We start from the raw sequence: 16,134 nt of genomic DNA, 5'->3' as shown, positions 1-16,134 counted from the left end.
TGGGAAAGCAGCAAAGGATGGCCCAAGTCCTAGAGCTCCTGCAACCCTGTGGGTGACCTGGAAGAATCTCCTGGGTCCTGGCTTGAGTCTGGCCCATCCCGGTGGTTGAGGCCATTTGGGGAGTGAACCAGAGGGTGAAAGATCTCGATCTCTCTCTCTCACTCTCTCTCTTTCTTCTCTCTCTCCGTAACTCTGCTTTTCAAATAAATAAATAAATAAATCTTTAAAAAAAAATTGTACACCAGAAACTTCTTCTTTGTATTGCCTTAAAACTTAAATCTCTCCTGCAATAAGAGATCTTAGTCTTGATTTGACTCAACAGTGGGAATGTACTTCTTTTGTGCTTCTTCTCATCAAAACTCTTGCTTTTTGTTCCTCTCCTGGTGCTCCCTGCTTCAGCGAAGAATACCAAATATCGACCCAATACTCCAAGGTCAAAACCTAAAAGTCACCCTTAAGTCCTTTTTTCCTTTACTTAAGTGGATCCTGTTGATTTCAATCTTAATACACACTCAGTGTCAATGACCTTTTATCTCCACTGTCATCTCTTGCCTGGCCTTCTACAATTACTTTCTAGCTGGTTTATCAGTTGCACTGTAATTCTCACATCTACCATCCACAGAGCAGAGAAGTCTTCTAAACATGGAAATCGGATCTTGTAAGGGAGCCTGCTTAAAACCCTTCAAGAGGGCTTCCCATCAGACAGTCAGCACAGTCCACACTCTCCACTGTGGTCTCCGTGTCCTCTGTTGTTTAGCTCCAGCCTATCTATCTGACTTCCTTGCTTTGTCTCACTTATTAGGTCCCTTTCTTTCTTTATGTTTCTACATTCTCCATAAGTTTTTTTTTTCTATGGATCACATCTTTTCCTGTTTTAAAATGCAAAACCACAATGACTGAACTAGTTTTTAATAAAAGAGTATGTATTTTTAAACTCTAAAATAAAAATGGGATGAACCTGTTGCAGTTGCAGAACTAATTTTTATGGATTCTAAGTTGCCAATCTGTCATAGTCCACTACAAGACTTGCAGGTACCTTCTTATCTCTTTGAATAGGTTGCATTTCAAGAGGATTTTGTTTGTGTGCTTGTTTTCTGTGAGCAAGACAGGGAATTAGCACTCAAAAAATGTTTTCCTCATAAAATCATGTAGTACATGCTTTTTGCTAGGCCAGGTCCTAAAATTCACATCCATGCTTTCTGTATACAGAATATCTAATCAAACTATCTTGAGCCGTTTCTTAGGAATCCTCATTTTAAATAATACTCCTTTTGATTTTCATACATATAACCTCAAGGAATGTAGATAGATCAGTGGTGCTGGGATCAAACAAGAAGGTGGGAGGGTGGCAGATGGAAAGAAGAAATTAATTCTGAGGGCTTGTCTGTTTCAGGTACTATTGGATTTATCAACACATTTACTGTTGATAATATCGAAGGCAGGAGTTCGTCTTTCCCCACAGAGACCGCAGTGACTCTGGGGCATTGCTACGAAGGCCTGCCCATGACACTGTATCAAACAAGTGTCTGTCACTGGGGTACTGACTAGTCTGTAGAAAAACTGGAATTTGAGAACCAAAGATCTCATGCTCTTCTGCTTACATCATATTGAGGATACAAGTATGATAAAAATGCTTCTTTATCACGCAAGGGAAGTGAGAAGAGAAGGTGACTCCTTGAATATTTCCTGTCATTAGGCAGTATTTCATTCCCAAACTACCTTTCCAGAGACACTGGCATTATAGACATGTGAATGAAAGAGATTCTTTAAAAATTACCAAAGAAATTCAGTTTCCCAACTGCACTATAAATTCCTAAAGGAGGCAAACATTTTTATGTGCAGATAAAGTAACAATATGAGAAAGTGACAGATATCTACCTTTTAGCACAGAATCTGATGTCCCTTCCAGGGAAACTAAAACAGTCCAAGGCTCTGAGGGAGGTCCCAAGGATTCCACTCTTCGATTCTGGAAATGTGGGGTGGGGAAGAGGCGGATTCAGAGAATAATTTTTTTTAAGTTACGTTAAAAAGAAAAGACACTCATAAGCTGTTTTGTGTGTGTGTTTTAATTATTCATTTAGAGGAGTGAGATAGAGTGTTCTCATCCTCTGACTCACTACCCAATGCCCGAAATGGCCAGGGCTGGGCCAAAGCCAGAAGCCAGGAACTCACTTCATATTTCCCATATGGTGGCAGGAACCTTCCCCAGCACCAAGTCACCTAAACCATCACAGCTGGCTCTCAGGGTTCACACTAGCAGGAAGCTGGAGTCAAGATCAGGTCCAGGCACTCCAACAAGGGATATGAGCAGCCCAACTGGCATCCTATTAGGCCATAACTCCGACCCAGAAGTTTTGGGAAGCATATATTCAGTAGAAATAAGCAAAGGAAGAAAATTGATAAATAAGTTGATTCTTAAGAATATATAGGGCCAGCGCTGTGTAGCCAGTAAAGCTGCCACCTGCAGTGCCCGCATCCCATGTGGGCACCAGTTCTAGTCCCAGCTGCTCCACTTGCAATCCAGCTGTCTGCAATGGCCTGGGAAAGCAGTAGAGGATGGCCCAAGTCCATGGGCCCCTGTACTCCCATGGGAGACATGGAGGAGGCTCCGGGCTTTGGATCAGCACAGCTCCAGCAGTTGCGGACAATTGGGGAGTGGGCCAGCAAGGAAGACCTTTCTCTCTGTCTCTTCCTCTACCTCTCTGTAACTCTGCCTTTCAAATAAATAAATAAATATTTTTAAAAGAATATATAAACATTAGCTTATTGAAAGAAGAGAAGGGAGATTATTATAAGAAAGTTGCATCAGGGCGGAGAAGGAGGAGAATGGAAAGGTAAGTTCATAAAAGAGGGGTATTGCGTTGAGGATTAATAATGAAGGAACGGTTTAGAGAAGAAAGCAGGAGAGAGTTGGGTGAATGACTGAGTAGATCAAAATTAACAGGTTTTCAAGTATAGACCTCAGCTCCATGGACCTCTTCCTGCAAATATGTCAAAGGATGTATTTTAAATAGTAGAAGGCTGATCAGTAGATCATATTTCACGTTTTCACCATTAATAGATAAATAAGAAATAAATGAGAGAGGAAGAAAAAAGGAAGGAAGGAAGGAAGGAAGGAAGGAAGGAAGGAAGGGAAGGAGGAAGGGAGGGAGGGAGGGAGGAAATACAGAATCATAGGATATGGAGCCTGAAACCAAAAGTAAACACAGAACACATCAATCAAACTGAGGAAAACAAATGCCATGTGTTCTCTCTCATATGTAGAAGCTAAAAACAAATGGATCTGAATACAGAATAGTAACTATTAGCCTCTAGGAAAGGGGTGGAGTGGAGATAGAGGGAGGTTGAGTAACAGTTATCAAATTAGTTATATGGAAGAAATAAGTTCTGGTATTCAACAGCATAGTAGGGTTTCTATATTTCACAATAACCTATTAAATATGTTTTAAACCGAAGAGAAAAGATAGAAGGATACAAAGCAATGATAAGATGGAAATACGAATTACCTAGATTTAAAAAGTACACTTCATATAGATGTATTAAAAAATCACATTGTATCCCAGAAATATAAATATTATTACACATTCATCAATTTTTAATACTGACTACCCTAAATTCATCATTATATACTGTATATACATATTGAAGCATCACTTTGCATCTTCACAAAAATGTACAATTAAAATTTAAAAAGAAAAAAAATTAAGTCACTACTAAAATTATAAAAAAGGAATTAAGCAAGAAGCCTCTTGCTCATAATTTATTTGACTTCATATTAGAGAGATAACTCAAAGTAACAGAAAACTGTAATTCTTATATGACATCATAGGTTCCTTTATTAGCATGTGAAGAGGTTTCTTCACATGCACTTTTTTGAGAAGACTACATTTCGAGACCTACTTCAAAAATGCTTTGAAAAGAAAACTATCAGAACTTTTTATTTACCCTTGATCAAATTCTGAACACTCACAGAAAAACAGAAGGTAGGCAGATTGTGAATTGAAAGGAAAAGGATAAAAATAGTGAAAAGTTGTAAGTGCAGATTTCACACAGTGGGCACTCTGAAAACATGTGTTGATGATGACGATAACCAAACTATAGGCTAAATGCAACATGCTACCAGCTTCTCAGAAAGCTTGTGCCCCAAGAAATCTTACTTGCTCATCCAGAAAAACGAGTTGTGGTTGCACAGGAAGCTCTTTTCCCACTTCTCCATCCGAAGGCTGGACTAGGACTGAGAGAGCACAGGGTTGAATATATATCAAGTTCCCAGTTTTAAAACTGCTTGTGTTTCTGGAAGATAGAAAAACAAATAGAATGACTCCGTTGGATACCAAATATATCTACGGTAGCTCTTTTCCATAATATTCATCCCTGATGGCCAGTGAAAAGATTCACAGTTGCCTATATTATGTAGTGAACAGGACTCTACACCAAAGGACAATTTTATAATTTTTGAAAAGTTTATTTAGCCATGATTTTTTTAAATGGATGGAATGGGGAAAAGAATAAATTCTGAATTTATGTCTTTATCAAGATAAACCTTCCTATCTGCACCCCCCCTCCAAAGCCTCAGTGAAAGAATGTATCAGAATAAAATACTTAGAGGACATCAACATGTTCACTACTAGGCTATGAAGTGAACTCTCCCTCCACAAAATGCCCTGATGGCTAACGTGTTTCAATTTCCATGGTATAAATCCTCCAGTAATAGCTGATTCTAAGGAAGCATGATAACATCACTAAATCGACCCGGGAAGAGATGCCCAAGAGCAAACTCCAGCACACTACTGTTTTCCTCAAAGTAGTTCATATAATCCTCACAACAACCCCTTCACATTGTATTCTCCTAGTGTGCTTGCCCTAAGTAGCTTTAATAACTGCACCATTAATTATTTTATTTTAATTGCATGGAATACTTGCTGAATAACTGATATTTACTTAAACCATGTACTATTAAAATGTTTTATGTATAAACTCATTCGCATTGCTAAAATGATGCTATAAGGTAGGTACTCTTATTTATATATTAAGAATCTGAGTTCTAAACAGGCTTAAGCAACTTGCCTAAGCAACCAAAAAGTACTGGACAGGGACTTTAGTGGTTAATGAATGAGCTATATTGTCTCTCAACTCACTGCAGCATTTAACTGCTGATGTAATTTAGCGATAAAATGGAATGCAGAAAAATAGATAATTCATGACACTTCATAATCTTTTACCCAGAGGTTTGGCATTTTGGTGATAGAGCTAGCTTTATTAAAAGAACACTATACACTTATGTTTCCATTAAGTTTATTGGGTATTACACATCATAGCCATGTAACAGATATTTGGCAATTTAATAGAAATACCTAGAAATCATATAGTACCCTAACATAGAGCATCCCTTGGTGAGTTATCCATTAAATAACCTTCTGCAGATCTAACAAGGCTTTTATTTTAAAAAGCAAATAAAAAATGGGGGTGGTGGGAGACTGGCCTAGCAGTTAAGTTTACCTGTATCTCATATCAGAGTACCTGGGTTCAACGCCCATCTTTGGCTCCCAGTCCCAGTCCTGATGATTCAGACCTGGGAGGTCCAGATTGAAGTCCTAACGCCTGGCTCTGGTCCCAGGTGGTTGCGAGAACCAGTAGATGGCCATATTCTCTCTGTATATATTTCTTCTTTCTCTCTCTCTGTCTCTCTGTCTCTATCTCTCCTCTCTTTCTCTCACTTTCTTTCTCTCAGTTGTTTGATCCATCTTTAAAATAAATTTTAAGACACCCTCACTTCCCCATTTTCAGTGCTTGTGAAGCAATTATTTATTACCAAATTTTCCCTCCACCATGCAAGCAGGAAAGGATGAAGAATTTATTTATTGTGTCAGGTAAAGGTGAAGATTAGTTGCCAAAAAGAAAATAATGGGAAAGCAAATACAATGGATCACAAAATACGAAGTTTTGATAGGAAGCTTCAACCAACTAGGACTCTGATCTCTATGCTGAAGTCAATGCCTGGCAATTCAACAAATGCTAGCCCAATCATCCTGTCGTTTGTATGGCATAGTGTTTAAGGCTCCTTTCGTTTTGTGAAGGGAACAATTTAAACCACATCAAAAAAATCCATGGTATTAATTTTATAGATTCCAGGTTATTGGAAAACTTTTACATTATTTTCTTACCCCATTTCTGCCTTATTCTACTCTTTAAATGCTTTCTGATGAGGGATGCAGGCAAGCAGTCTGAGTTAAAGAAACTGAAAGACCCCATCAGAGATTCTGATGTCAGCACACTGCTGTCCGGAGACTAAGGAATGGTGTTCAGCTGCCTGAACACCCGCAGAAAGGCCCATCCCTGACACACTTTAAAGTTTATTGTGAGCAAACATCTCTTATTAAATGTAAACAGCATCTCACTGGAGGTCAGAGACTTGCTGCTACAGCATATCCCAAGGTAATACCACTTTAAGCTCCACATAAACTCTTAAGCAGTTTCTATCCTAAAACCTGACCGTAGGTGGTACAGTTTTTTACGATATGTTATAATAGTGCAATAAATCTGTTAGCTTAAAATCGAATCTCCGTGGCCTTTTAGAGAAATCATCATTAAATGCAGGGTCCTGTTAATGATGCCATCGAAGTGAAATTGTTTAATCTGCTAAGGGGGTGAAAGGTCACCAAATGAATTTTTTATAATACATCAACTTGACACGCAATAGGGAAAACTGTAATAGATAAAAGCAAAGGAAAAGGGCACTGTCTTCTTCTGATAGGTCAATAGCAGCCAAGAGAGTCACTCATCCACTTTCCTTTCACAATGGGGCTCCTTTTGCATTTAATATGGACACCCAATTAATACCTCAGCACCACAGACAACCTCATTTTAGGTGACTTATAGCAATTTCTCCCCCTTCCCTGAAATGAAAGTGATCACAATACATCATAGCATTGTGCGAATTAACGTTAATTGATTCAAGTTACCAAGCAATGATGGGCCACTTATATAATCTAGGCGTTATTGGGTGCTAGAAGGGATAGAGGGAAGATTAGATTCCAGTGTCCGTTGCTGTGACGACGGGAGTCACCTGACACCTTGTTAGACAGTTGTAAGGTTCTATTGCTGGCCCCAGTGGGGTCGTCAGTAAACTGGAGTGATGTCCAAACATCATTACACGCTGCTCCAATATTAAAGCAAAGGGATTAGCAACTTATTGCAAGCAACCTGGATTTGTCATTGTGCTGTCGTTATCCAATTTCCAACAGCTAATGTGACTGTAGCCTGCAGGCAGAAGGACCTACAGCCAAACTTTAAAAAATGGGGAGGAAAGTTCCCTCCATCTCTCTCAGTTTTAACCACTTTTTAACAGCTCCCTATACCCATTCAGGTATGTGGAAGAATCTTTTCTTTCATCTAATGCTTAAGAGTAAGATAAAAAAGAAAAAAAAAAATCAAGAGATTTCCAAATTCACCACTGTTCACTCCAACTCTGGCATTTTAATGCACAGATCAGAAATGTTTGCTCTGTGGCACACAGGATTATTTCTATTTTATGACAAATCCAGCAAACAGATAAACAAGTAAATGCTATTGGTGAAAAATTAACCCTGGGAAAAACCGACTGTGGTAATGGATGAATGGGTTGGGGTGGGGGTGGGTGATTAGATACTCCCTCCTCAACTTTCTCCTCCTTAAAGCTACTAAGCCAGGTTTTGGTCAAAGGGCCTTACATTTTGAATAAATGCTTCAGGGTGTTTTGAGCATTTTCTCTCTCTCTTGTTTTAATAGGGTAGATAAGGCAGAATAGTCTATATATTTAAGAGGGGACTTGAATTCTAATGTCGGGATGACGGTGTAGTTTTGTACTAGCAGTTGAGATGTCACTTCAAACACCTGCATATATTAGGAGAGTACCTGAGTTCCAGTCCCAGCTCTGCTCCTAATTCCAACTTCCTGCTAATGGACACCCTGGGAGGCAGCAAAGAATGGCTCAAGTAAGTGTGTCTCTGCTATCCATATGGGAGGCCTAGATTAAGTTAATGGTTTCCAGGTTTGAGCTTTGGCCTGGCCCAGCCCTACTGTTGCAGGCATTTGCAGGAGTGAATCAGCGGATGGGAGATTCATTCTCTCTCTCTCTCTCTCTCTCTCTCTCTCTCTAACTCCTTCCCTCCCTCCCCCCTTCTCTCTGTCTCCCCAACTCCATAAACAAAGTTTGGATGATTCTGTACCCTGGGAGAAAACTACTTTTCCTAGTCAATTCCATTTAATAAGCATATATTAACTCTCTTGCTATATACAAACTTCTACAGGATATGCAAAGATAAATAAAATCTCATAACCTCTGCTCCTCAGGAATACCCTGCCATATAACTTGTTAGACAAAATTACTTTCCTGGCTACTCTTCTGAGTTAATGTATACCACTCTACTTCATTTAGTTTCCTTATGCTCTTGTTTTAACCTAGTCAGATTCCCTTAGTGGCTGTGTACTCCTAGAACAAAAGAACTATCTTCTGATGTGTCAGTTTTCTTGTGGCAATGTGGTCTAGTGATCCCACATCTGGCACACTAAGCACTCAGTATGTGTTTCTGTAGTAACATTTTTCCAAGTCATGCAATCCCTCTGCCCTTAGGTCACTAAATGCCTTTGGAAGACAATCACCCACTTTTGTTTGGCCAACTTCATGTTCCGCTGCACTCCTCAAGCAATGTGCTTAATTCACTCCTGTAATACTTAAGATGAAACTTTTGTGACTCCTTAGAATATGTTATTTTAATTTGTGACTTGAGTGACCCTAAATGTAGATTGCAGTACCAAGAGAATATAAAGACACAGAATAAATGGTACATCTTCAAATAGTGTTAATTACAAGCAAAAATTTAGAGAGATCCAAACTTAAGTATTTTAATTGGTCAATCATTTTAAACATTTTACAATAAATATGGCATGAACATTTCATCTAGGAGAATAGAAATGCAGAGTTTTTGATAAAGATCCTATATAATATATTAAAAAATCTCTCTTTGTACTGAGCAACTGCACAGTCATACATATAGAGTCTAGCCAGGAAACAGAAACAACTGAAAGTCTTTTTCATAAGAAAAAGACCAGGTTAGTTTTCCTATTTCTTGACTTTGAGTTGAATGTACTTGTTTTAGACTCCTTGCTTTAAAACCATTACATTTGCATCTATCAGTGTTTGGTAGTCTTTGATTTTGGAAATCTTTCTAATGGAAGGGATTAAATATAGATATGGGTTAAAAATAGTAGAGAAATGAAACAGACTACATTTTATTATTTGTGATAAGTATTGAATGATAATTTATTATAAAGGATTATGAGCTTAGATTCTGTGGAAAATACAGCAAGTTGAGAGTTTTACCACCTAATATTACAAAACTAAAATATACTCAATTTTAGGAGAAACTAGATTAATGATTAAGCAGGTCCAATAACAGACGTGGAATATGATTTAATATAAAATATTCTCATTAAGCAGTTGAGTAAATGTTGTCTTCCTTAGAAATAAATTTTTAAATCTCTAGGATTTTATTGGGGTCATATAATATTTTGGACATAATAACTGCTTAATATTGGAGGAATAAAAGCATTGAAATGTAAGCTGTCATGATTCTATTATATTTACCTAGGACTTCACCTTATGTACACATAAATCTTAAATTATTTGATTTTCAAATACTGTGGTTCAATTTTAGAATTAGAATACGTGTGCATGGATGCAGATATGTCAACAAAAGCAATAGATTACAATTAAAATCTTGCTCATAAGGAAAATAGCAGGAAAAAAATAAGGCACAGAGCAAGAATTAAAGATTTAGTGGTCTAGGACCATTTAGTGTAAGAACAATAGTCCCCAAGGGCATAACTGCAGAAACAGGGCTGTGAAATAAATGATAGTTTAAATGATTATGAATCATCAATAAAAATTTGAATGGTCCACATATTTCCTATTTAATAAGGCTAACTACTATATAATCTTTGTGTTTTTTGAGAGTTGAAGACTTTTGAAAATGCTAGTGATTATAGAACAATTTTTAATTGTAGAGAGAGCTTGTTTATTCAGAACATTTCATTCTCCCTCAGAGACACATACATGAAATATTATGAGAATTTTGCTATCTCGACAACTTAACAAATTAGTAAAAGAAAAAGTGACATACAGATATTCTTTGATTATAGAGTTTTGGTTTTGCCATGAGGAAGGAAAGAAAAGCTGGCAATACTGGAATCTCTTCTAGGATGAACATTTTACCCATCCTGAAGCGAACATTCCCTGATGTTGAATAAAAGATTCTGTCCCTAGATGATTCTATCCCTAGAAAGCAGGCATCTAGGAAACACAGGTTGATGGAGAAGAGGAGACAGTAAATGCAACTTGGTGCCAATAGATTTGAATAACCTGATGGATCTCCTGGCTTTCTATATCCCAAGTTACCTGTATGGGATGGTCTTCTTGCAGAACACGGGGATCTACAAAGCCATTAATGCAACAGAACACACATACACTCATGTACACCTACACACACAGAAAGACAGTCCCATAGTGTCATATTATACATCAAGAGTGAGTCAGGAGTCCAGATAGGCTTGGATAGTTTCCCTGCTTGTATAGAAGTTATCAAAAAGAATCCACTTCCAAGGTCATTCAGGTTGTTGACACATTTCCTCTTGGTGTAGGACTGAGGCCCCTGTTTCCTTGCTGGCTGGCTGGCCGCCAGTATTCATTCTCTATGCATACAGTTTACCTGCATTCCTTACGATGTACCCTCTTCCATCTTAACAGCTGTGACACATAAAACCCTTCTCATATTTTGAATCTTGCTGCCTTCTTCTATTTCTTTCTTCTGCCCCCACAGAAAACTCTTCTCTTTTAAAAGCTAATATGTCTGATTGAGCCCACTTTGACAATTCAAAATATTCTCCCTAACTTAAGATCAACTGTAAAATATTACATAGTATCTTAAGAGTGCTATTTCTTCATATTTAGAGGTTCTGGGGATGAGAAGGGCACAACCCTGGGTGGCAGTTTAGAAATTTTGTCGATCACATACATTTTGGCATTTACTATATAGTAAAGAATATTATTTAGATTTTTTTCTAGTGTGGAACTTAATGAGGTGAGAAAAATAAGAAGATAAAGGAGGGAAAGACATTCAAGAGAGCAAAAGGAGAGGAAAAGGGAAAAGGAAGGCAAGCAATACATCATTCCTGGATAACAAATAGAAGAGAGTGTACAGAAGTAGTAGCCTGGTGGGGAAAACCCAGTTTTGAAGGGCAACTCGGATATGTGTTTATCTGTTCTCATTCTCTACAAATTCCACTGAAGCTGCCTAACTTGAAAATGGCATAAATCTGGAAAAATAAAAAAAGGTGTTGCAACAACAAATGACAATATAGGTCATCAAAATTTTCAAAGTTGGGAAACAGTTTTTTGAAATGTTTTATCCAAACAGAGGCATCATATATCCAGACACCTCCAGCACAGGATAAAGACCATAAGAGGACAATTCACTAGGTACTTATTTACTTAAAATAGATAGAAACTCTATTTCTCTCCATAAAGAAGAAGTTAGTAGTTTTTTTTTTTTTTTTGGTTTTTTTTTTTTTTTTTTTTTTTTTGACAGGCAGAGTGGACAGTGAGAGAGAGAGAGACAGAAAGAAAGGTCTTCCTTTTTGCCGTTGGTTCACCCTCCAATGGCCACCGTGGCCGGCGTGCGCACTGATCCAAAGCCAGGAGCCAGGTACTTATCCTGGTCTCCCATGGGGTGCAGGGCCCAAGTACTTGGGCCATCCTCCACTGCACTCCCGGGCCATAGCAGAGAGCTGTCCTGGAAGAGGGGCAACCGGGACCCGAACCCGGTGTGCCGGCACCGCAGGCTGAGGATTAGCCTATTGAGCCACGGCACCGGCCCTATCAACTAGTTTCTTAAAAGTAGGTATTACTCTCCTGGAACTGTATCTAAAATGGCAACAAGTTGTTGAGCTGAATACTATCCCAGATATCCTTAGAAAGCAATATTTCCGATTTACAGTTGTCATCTGTGGAGAAAAATCTCTCTTAAAATGGTAGAGAAATAGAGAGAAATGGAGGATATAACATATTCCAAAAGGAAATCAATGCTGTAATATACACGTTCAGCAGTTTCCTATCAAATCAGGAATTCATTAAACTGACTTAAAAGTGAAAACTTGACAGCTATGGCGGATGGTGGGTAAAATATAATGGTGGTCTCTTTCCTGAAGTTGTCTCATTTCTTCATGATAAGATGCTATGGCTCACATGCATGGGTGCGTAGACTTAACTTCTGCCAGATCCACCCTCCACAAGTTCCCCTCTTATGTACCTCAATTGCTTCAACTTGCTGATGTTTCTCTCCTTCAATTCAAAGCCTGGCTATTCACTGAGTGCTTTATTATAGTATATGATATCAATAATCTTTGGAAGATGGCTGATTAGGAAAACTTAGTACTGTAAAATGTAAATAAAATTAAGCAATAGTATCCATACATGCAATATACTTGTAAGACCTAAGAGGGATCTAAATGAAATTGGACTAAAGGGAAGAAAAATAAATCACATATAAGCTGAGATATATTAGCTTTGTTTTTTTTTTTCAGATTCTGAATTCTCATACCACTGTGTATATCATAACAATATCATTAACATGGTGAAGGCTTGGTTGTTGGCAAAAAAATCTAATATTTAATAGAATTTGAAAAATCAATGCCATCTCTCTAGTCAAATTGATCTGTTTCAGTTCACAATTGATCATAATGATAGGATTAAGAGTCAAAGGGATCACACAAACAAGACTAGTGTCTGCTAATACTAAATGATAGAATTAAAAAGGAGAGAATGATCCAACATGGGAAGTGAGATACACAGCAGACTCATAGAATGGCAGATGTCCTAAACAGCACTCTGGCCTCAGAATCAGTCCTTAAGGCATTTGAATATGGCTGAAGAGCCCATGAGAGTATTTTAGGCATGGAAAGCCAAGACACTCTTGCAAAAAAAAAAAATAAATAAAAAAAAATAAAAATAAAAATAAAAAAATAAATCTCTGCGAGTGAGATCTCAGTGGAAAGAACAGGGCCATCAAAGAAGGAGGTACCTTTCTCTGAAGGGAGGAGAGAACTTCTACTTTGGCTATGACCTTGTCTAAATAAGATCAAAGTTGGCGAACTCAAAAGGCTTCCATAGCCTTGGCAGCTCATGACAAGAGCCTAGGGAGATTACTGACACCATAAACAAGAGTGTCAATTGTTAAGTCAACAACAAGAGTCACTGTGCACTTACTCCCCATGTAAGATCTCTGTCCTTAATGTGTTGTACAATGTAAATTAATGCTATAACTAGTACTCAAACAGTACTTTACACTTTGTGTTTCTATGTGGGTACAAACTGTTGAAATCTTTACTTAATATATACTAAATTTATCTTCTGTATATAAAGTTAATTGAAAATGAATCTTGATGTGAATGGAATGGGGGAGGGAGCAGGAGATGAGAGGGTTGCAGGTGGGAGGGAATTTATGGGGGGGGGAAGCCACTGTAATCTATAAGCTGTACTTTGGACATTTATATTTATTAAATAAAAGTTAAAAAAAGAAAATACATGTATGTAAATAGGGTTGAAACTTGGGATGTGAGAAGGGGAAATCAATGATTTATTAGCCATAATCAATACCTAATATTAAGCAAATGACCTTGATTTAGTTTAAAATTATCAGTTATTTTTATAGCTTAAAATAAGAAATCCTACCATATGTGTAAAAAAAAGAATATGAAAAATCATGAACTATAAGTACTTTCTAAAATCCTAAGTTAACAGTTCTCAAAGTCCTTAAAATTAACTAGATCAAGAGAAAAATTACTTGAGTTTTCTTTTCATCTTCCATACATATTAATACAGAGTTAAAAAAAAAAAAGGAATACCTATCTCCATTGCAAAGACAGGGAAAACATAATATAAAAACCTAACTAAGCTTTCATTTTGATGTCACTCTGTGTATAGATAGGCAATCAATATATTAGTTGAGTATGCCTTCAAGTGTAAAAACATATCTTATAAATTTTGCCTTTTATTTCAGTTCTAATGAGTCCTGTATCCTTTGGAGATAGTTATATAGAAGTAATTACTGCCCATTAAATATTAATTCCTTATTTATTAGCATTACTACAACTAAGATGAAAGAACAGTAGCATCTGGAAATAAAGTTCTCATGAACAGTGTCAGTTTAATAAATATAAAAGTTAATAATATATCTCTAATGTCTCCAAATTTATCTCGAAAAGAAAAGATACATATGTGATTCAGTGTAAGTAGGTCCATATTTACAACATATGTCAATATGGACTCACGAAATCAGCCCTAATTCTGATGCTACTCTAATTGCTACTTACCCAGAGCCAATGATTCCCTTTGGCTGAGTCACCAGTAAGGCCCCAGTAGTTATATTCAGAACTTTCTTTAATACACCAGTCTGTTGAGCAGTGATGAGTTGGTGAGCCAAATTCTGCAGTTTGTTACTTGACAAGGATGGAATCAGTCCAGTGTTCTTTACTGATGGAAGATCACCAATTTCAATAACAATCACTGTTGAGACAGTTTCCATAGTTGTTGGTGGTGAGACCTTATGTGATGAGCTCATTTCCATCATGAGAGGTTTACGTTGACCAACTCTACTATAGTAACTGGCACAAGCCACCGTTGGGCAATTGCGCTTTCTTTTTGCTCTACTGTCAGCAATGGCTTTTAAAGTCCCTTCATTGCCAGGCATTGTATGAACAATTCTGATTTGGTTTTGGTGAAGGTGTAAGAAGTCTGTCAGTCTTTCAAGGATCACTATTTCCCAGCCATTTTCTACCACTGAAAACGTCACGGTGAAGGCCAAATGAAGGGAAACCCCTGAACGTATCTCAATGGGCTCTTCTCCTTGTAGGACAACATACAAAAAGTTATCCATAATGTTGAAATAGTTGGTACCTATACTCTCTTCCAGCAGTGAGGAAGCTGATTTACCCAAAGTTGGTGGAATAAAAGTTTCCCGTAAGAAAACATGTGGGCTCTGAAGCTCATAGTAGAATACGGCCAGAAGAAGCTTGGAGGTACTTTTGTTCCCCAACAAAAAAAATTGCAAAACTTCAGGAGTCTGATCCATAAAACAGACCTTGGTGATTTTCCCAGTGGGCAAGATGGAATAGAAAGTTGATACAGACCTAAAAGTAGAGCAAGGAGGGTTGGCATTTATATGACTAAAGGTGTCAACAAAACCATTAGTCACAGATACGACTGGATATAATTTCTGGATTGCCCAAGTTACATCAGCATTATCAAGAATTAGGACCACTTGGTCTGTCTGTTTGCAGATGAAACCTTGCATCAGTGGTTGGTATGTGCATTTCTTCTTTTCTCTAAATGTACCTATAACATAAAGGAAAATAAATAAGTGATAAAACATCCACAATCTCTCAAAAATGATTTTACTTTTCAAAAATTTCTTAAATTAAAAAACTTAATAGACATAAAATGTACATATTTATGGAATACACTGTGATATTTCTTTACTATATATTTCAGATGACAGTTACAAGGACGTGCCTGGGCTGCATCACATCATGGCTGACCTACATGTGTACTTCTATCTGTCCTATATGATTTCCCTACTATTCTCTATAAAGTCACTATAATTCATTCATGGAGGCTCCACTCTAATGACCTAATCTAATTTAATGGTTTTGTAATGGCCCCACTTTGAAACATCATTGCTGGATTAAGTTTTTACCCACTTAATACTATTAGCATAAGACTTTGGACTTTGAACCTCTGCTTGAGTTTTGGGAAGAAAATTATATTGAAACCATAGTAATCATTTCCCAGTGTCTGTATATCAAACATCACATTATACATTCTATATGTGTACATGTGTATATAATACACACACAATTTTTATTTGTCAATTATATCTTGTTGGAGCTGGAAAAGAAATTAATGACCTACAGATCATTTTTAAAAAGAGAATTTAGGGCTGGCGCCGTGGCTCACTAGGCTAATCCTCTGCCTGCGTTGCCGGCACCCCAGGTTCTAATTCCGGTTGGGGTGCCAGATTCTATCCCGGTTGCTCCTCTTCC

The 16,134-nt window shown here is 37.5% G+C and overlaps 1 protein-coding gene across 6 annotated transcripts in view; it reads right to left on the bottom strand.

Annotated features, from left to right (window-relative positions):
• Positions 1 to 16,134, bottom strand: part of PKHD1 (PKHD1 ciliary IPT domain containing fibrocystin/polyductin) — a 579,994-nt gene that overhangs the window by 33,193 nt on the left and 530,667 nt on the right. For all 6 annotated transcript variants that reach the window (XM_070074011.1, XM_051855614.2, XM_051855618.2 and 3 more), the window contains 3 exons: positions 14,407 to 15,427; positions 4,158 to 4,293; positions 1,879 to 1,966 (listed from right to left, as the gene is read on the bottom strand). In XM_070074011.1, the coding sequence (XP_069930112.1) occupies positions 1,879 to 1,966; positions 4,158 to 4,293; positions 14,407 to 15,427 (1,245 nt within the window). The remainder of the gene's footprint in view (positions 1 to 1,878; positions 1,967 to 4,157; positions 4,294 to 14,406; positions 15,428 to 16,134) is intronic.

Source organism: Oryctolagus cuniculus, chromosome 5 (genome assembly GCF_964237555.1).
Source record: "Oryctolagus cuniculus chromosome 5, mOryCun1.1, whole genome shotgun sequence".
NCBI classification, from domain to species: Eukaryota; Metazoa; Chordata; class Mammalia; order Lagomorpha; family Leporidae; genus Oryctolagus; species Oryctolagus cuniculus.
The sequence above is the reverse complement of the archived record's forward strand: the minus strand, read 5'-3'. Positions and strand labels throughout refer to the sequence as shown.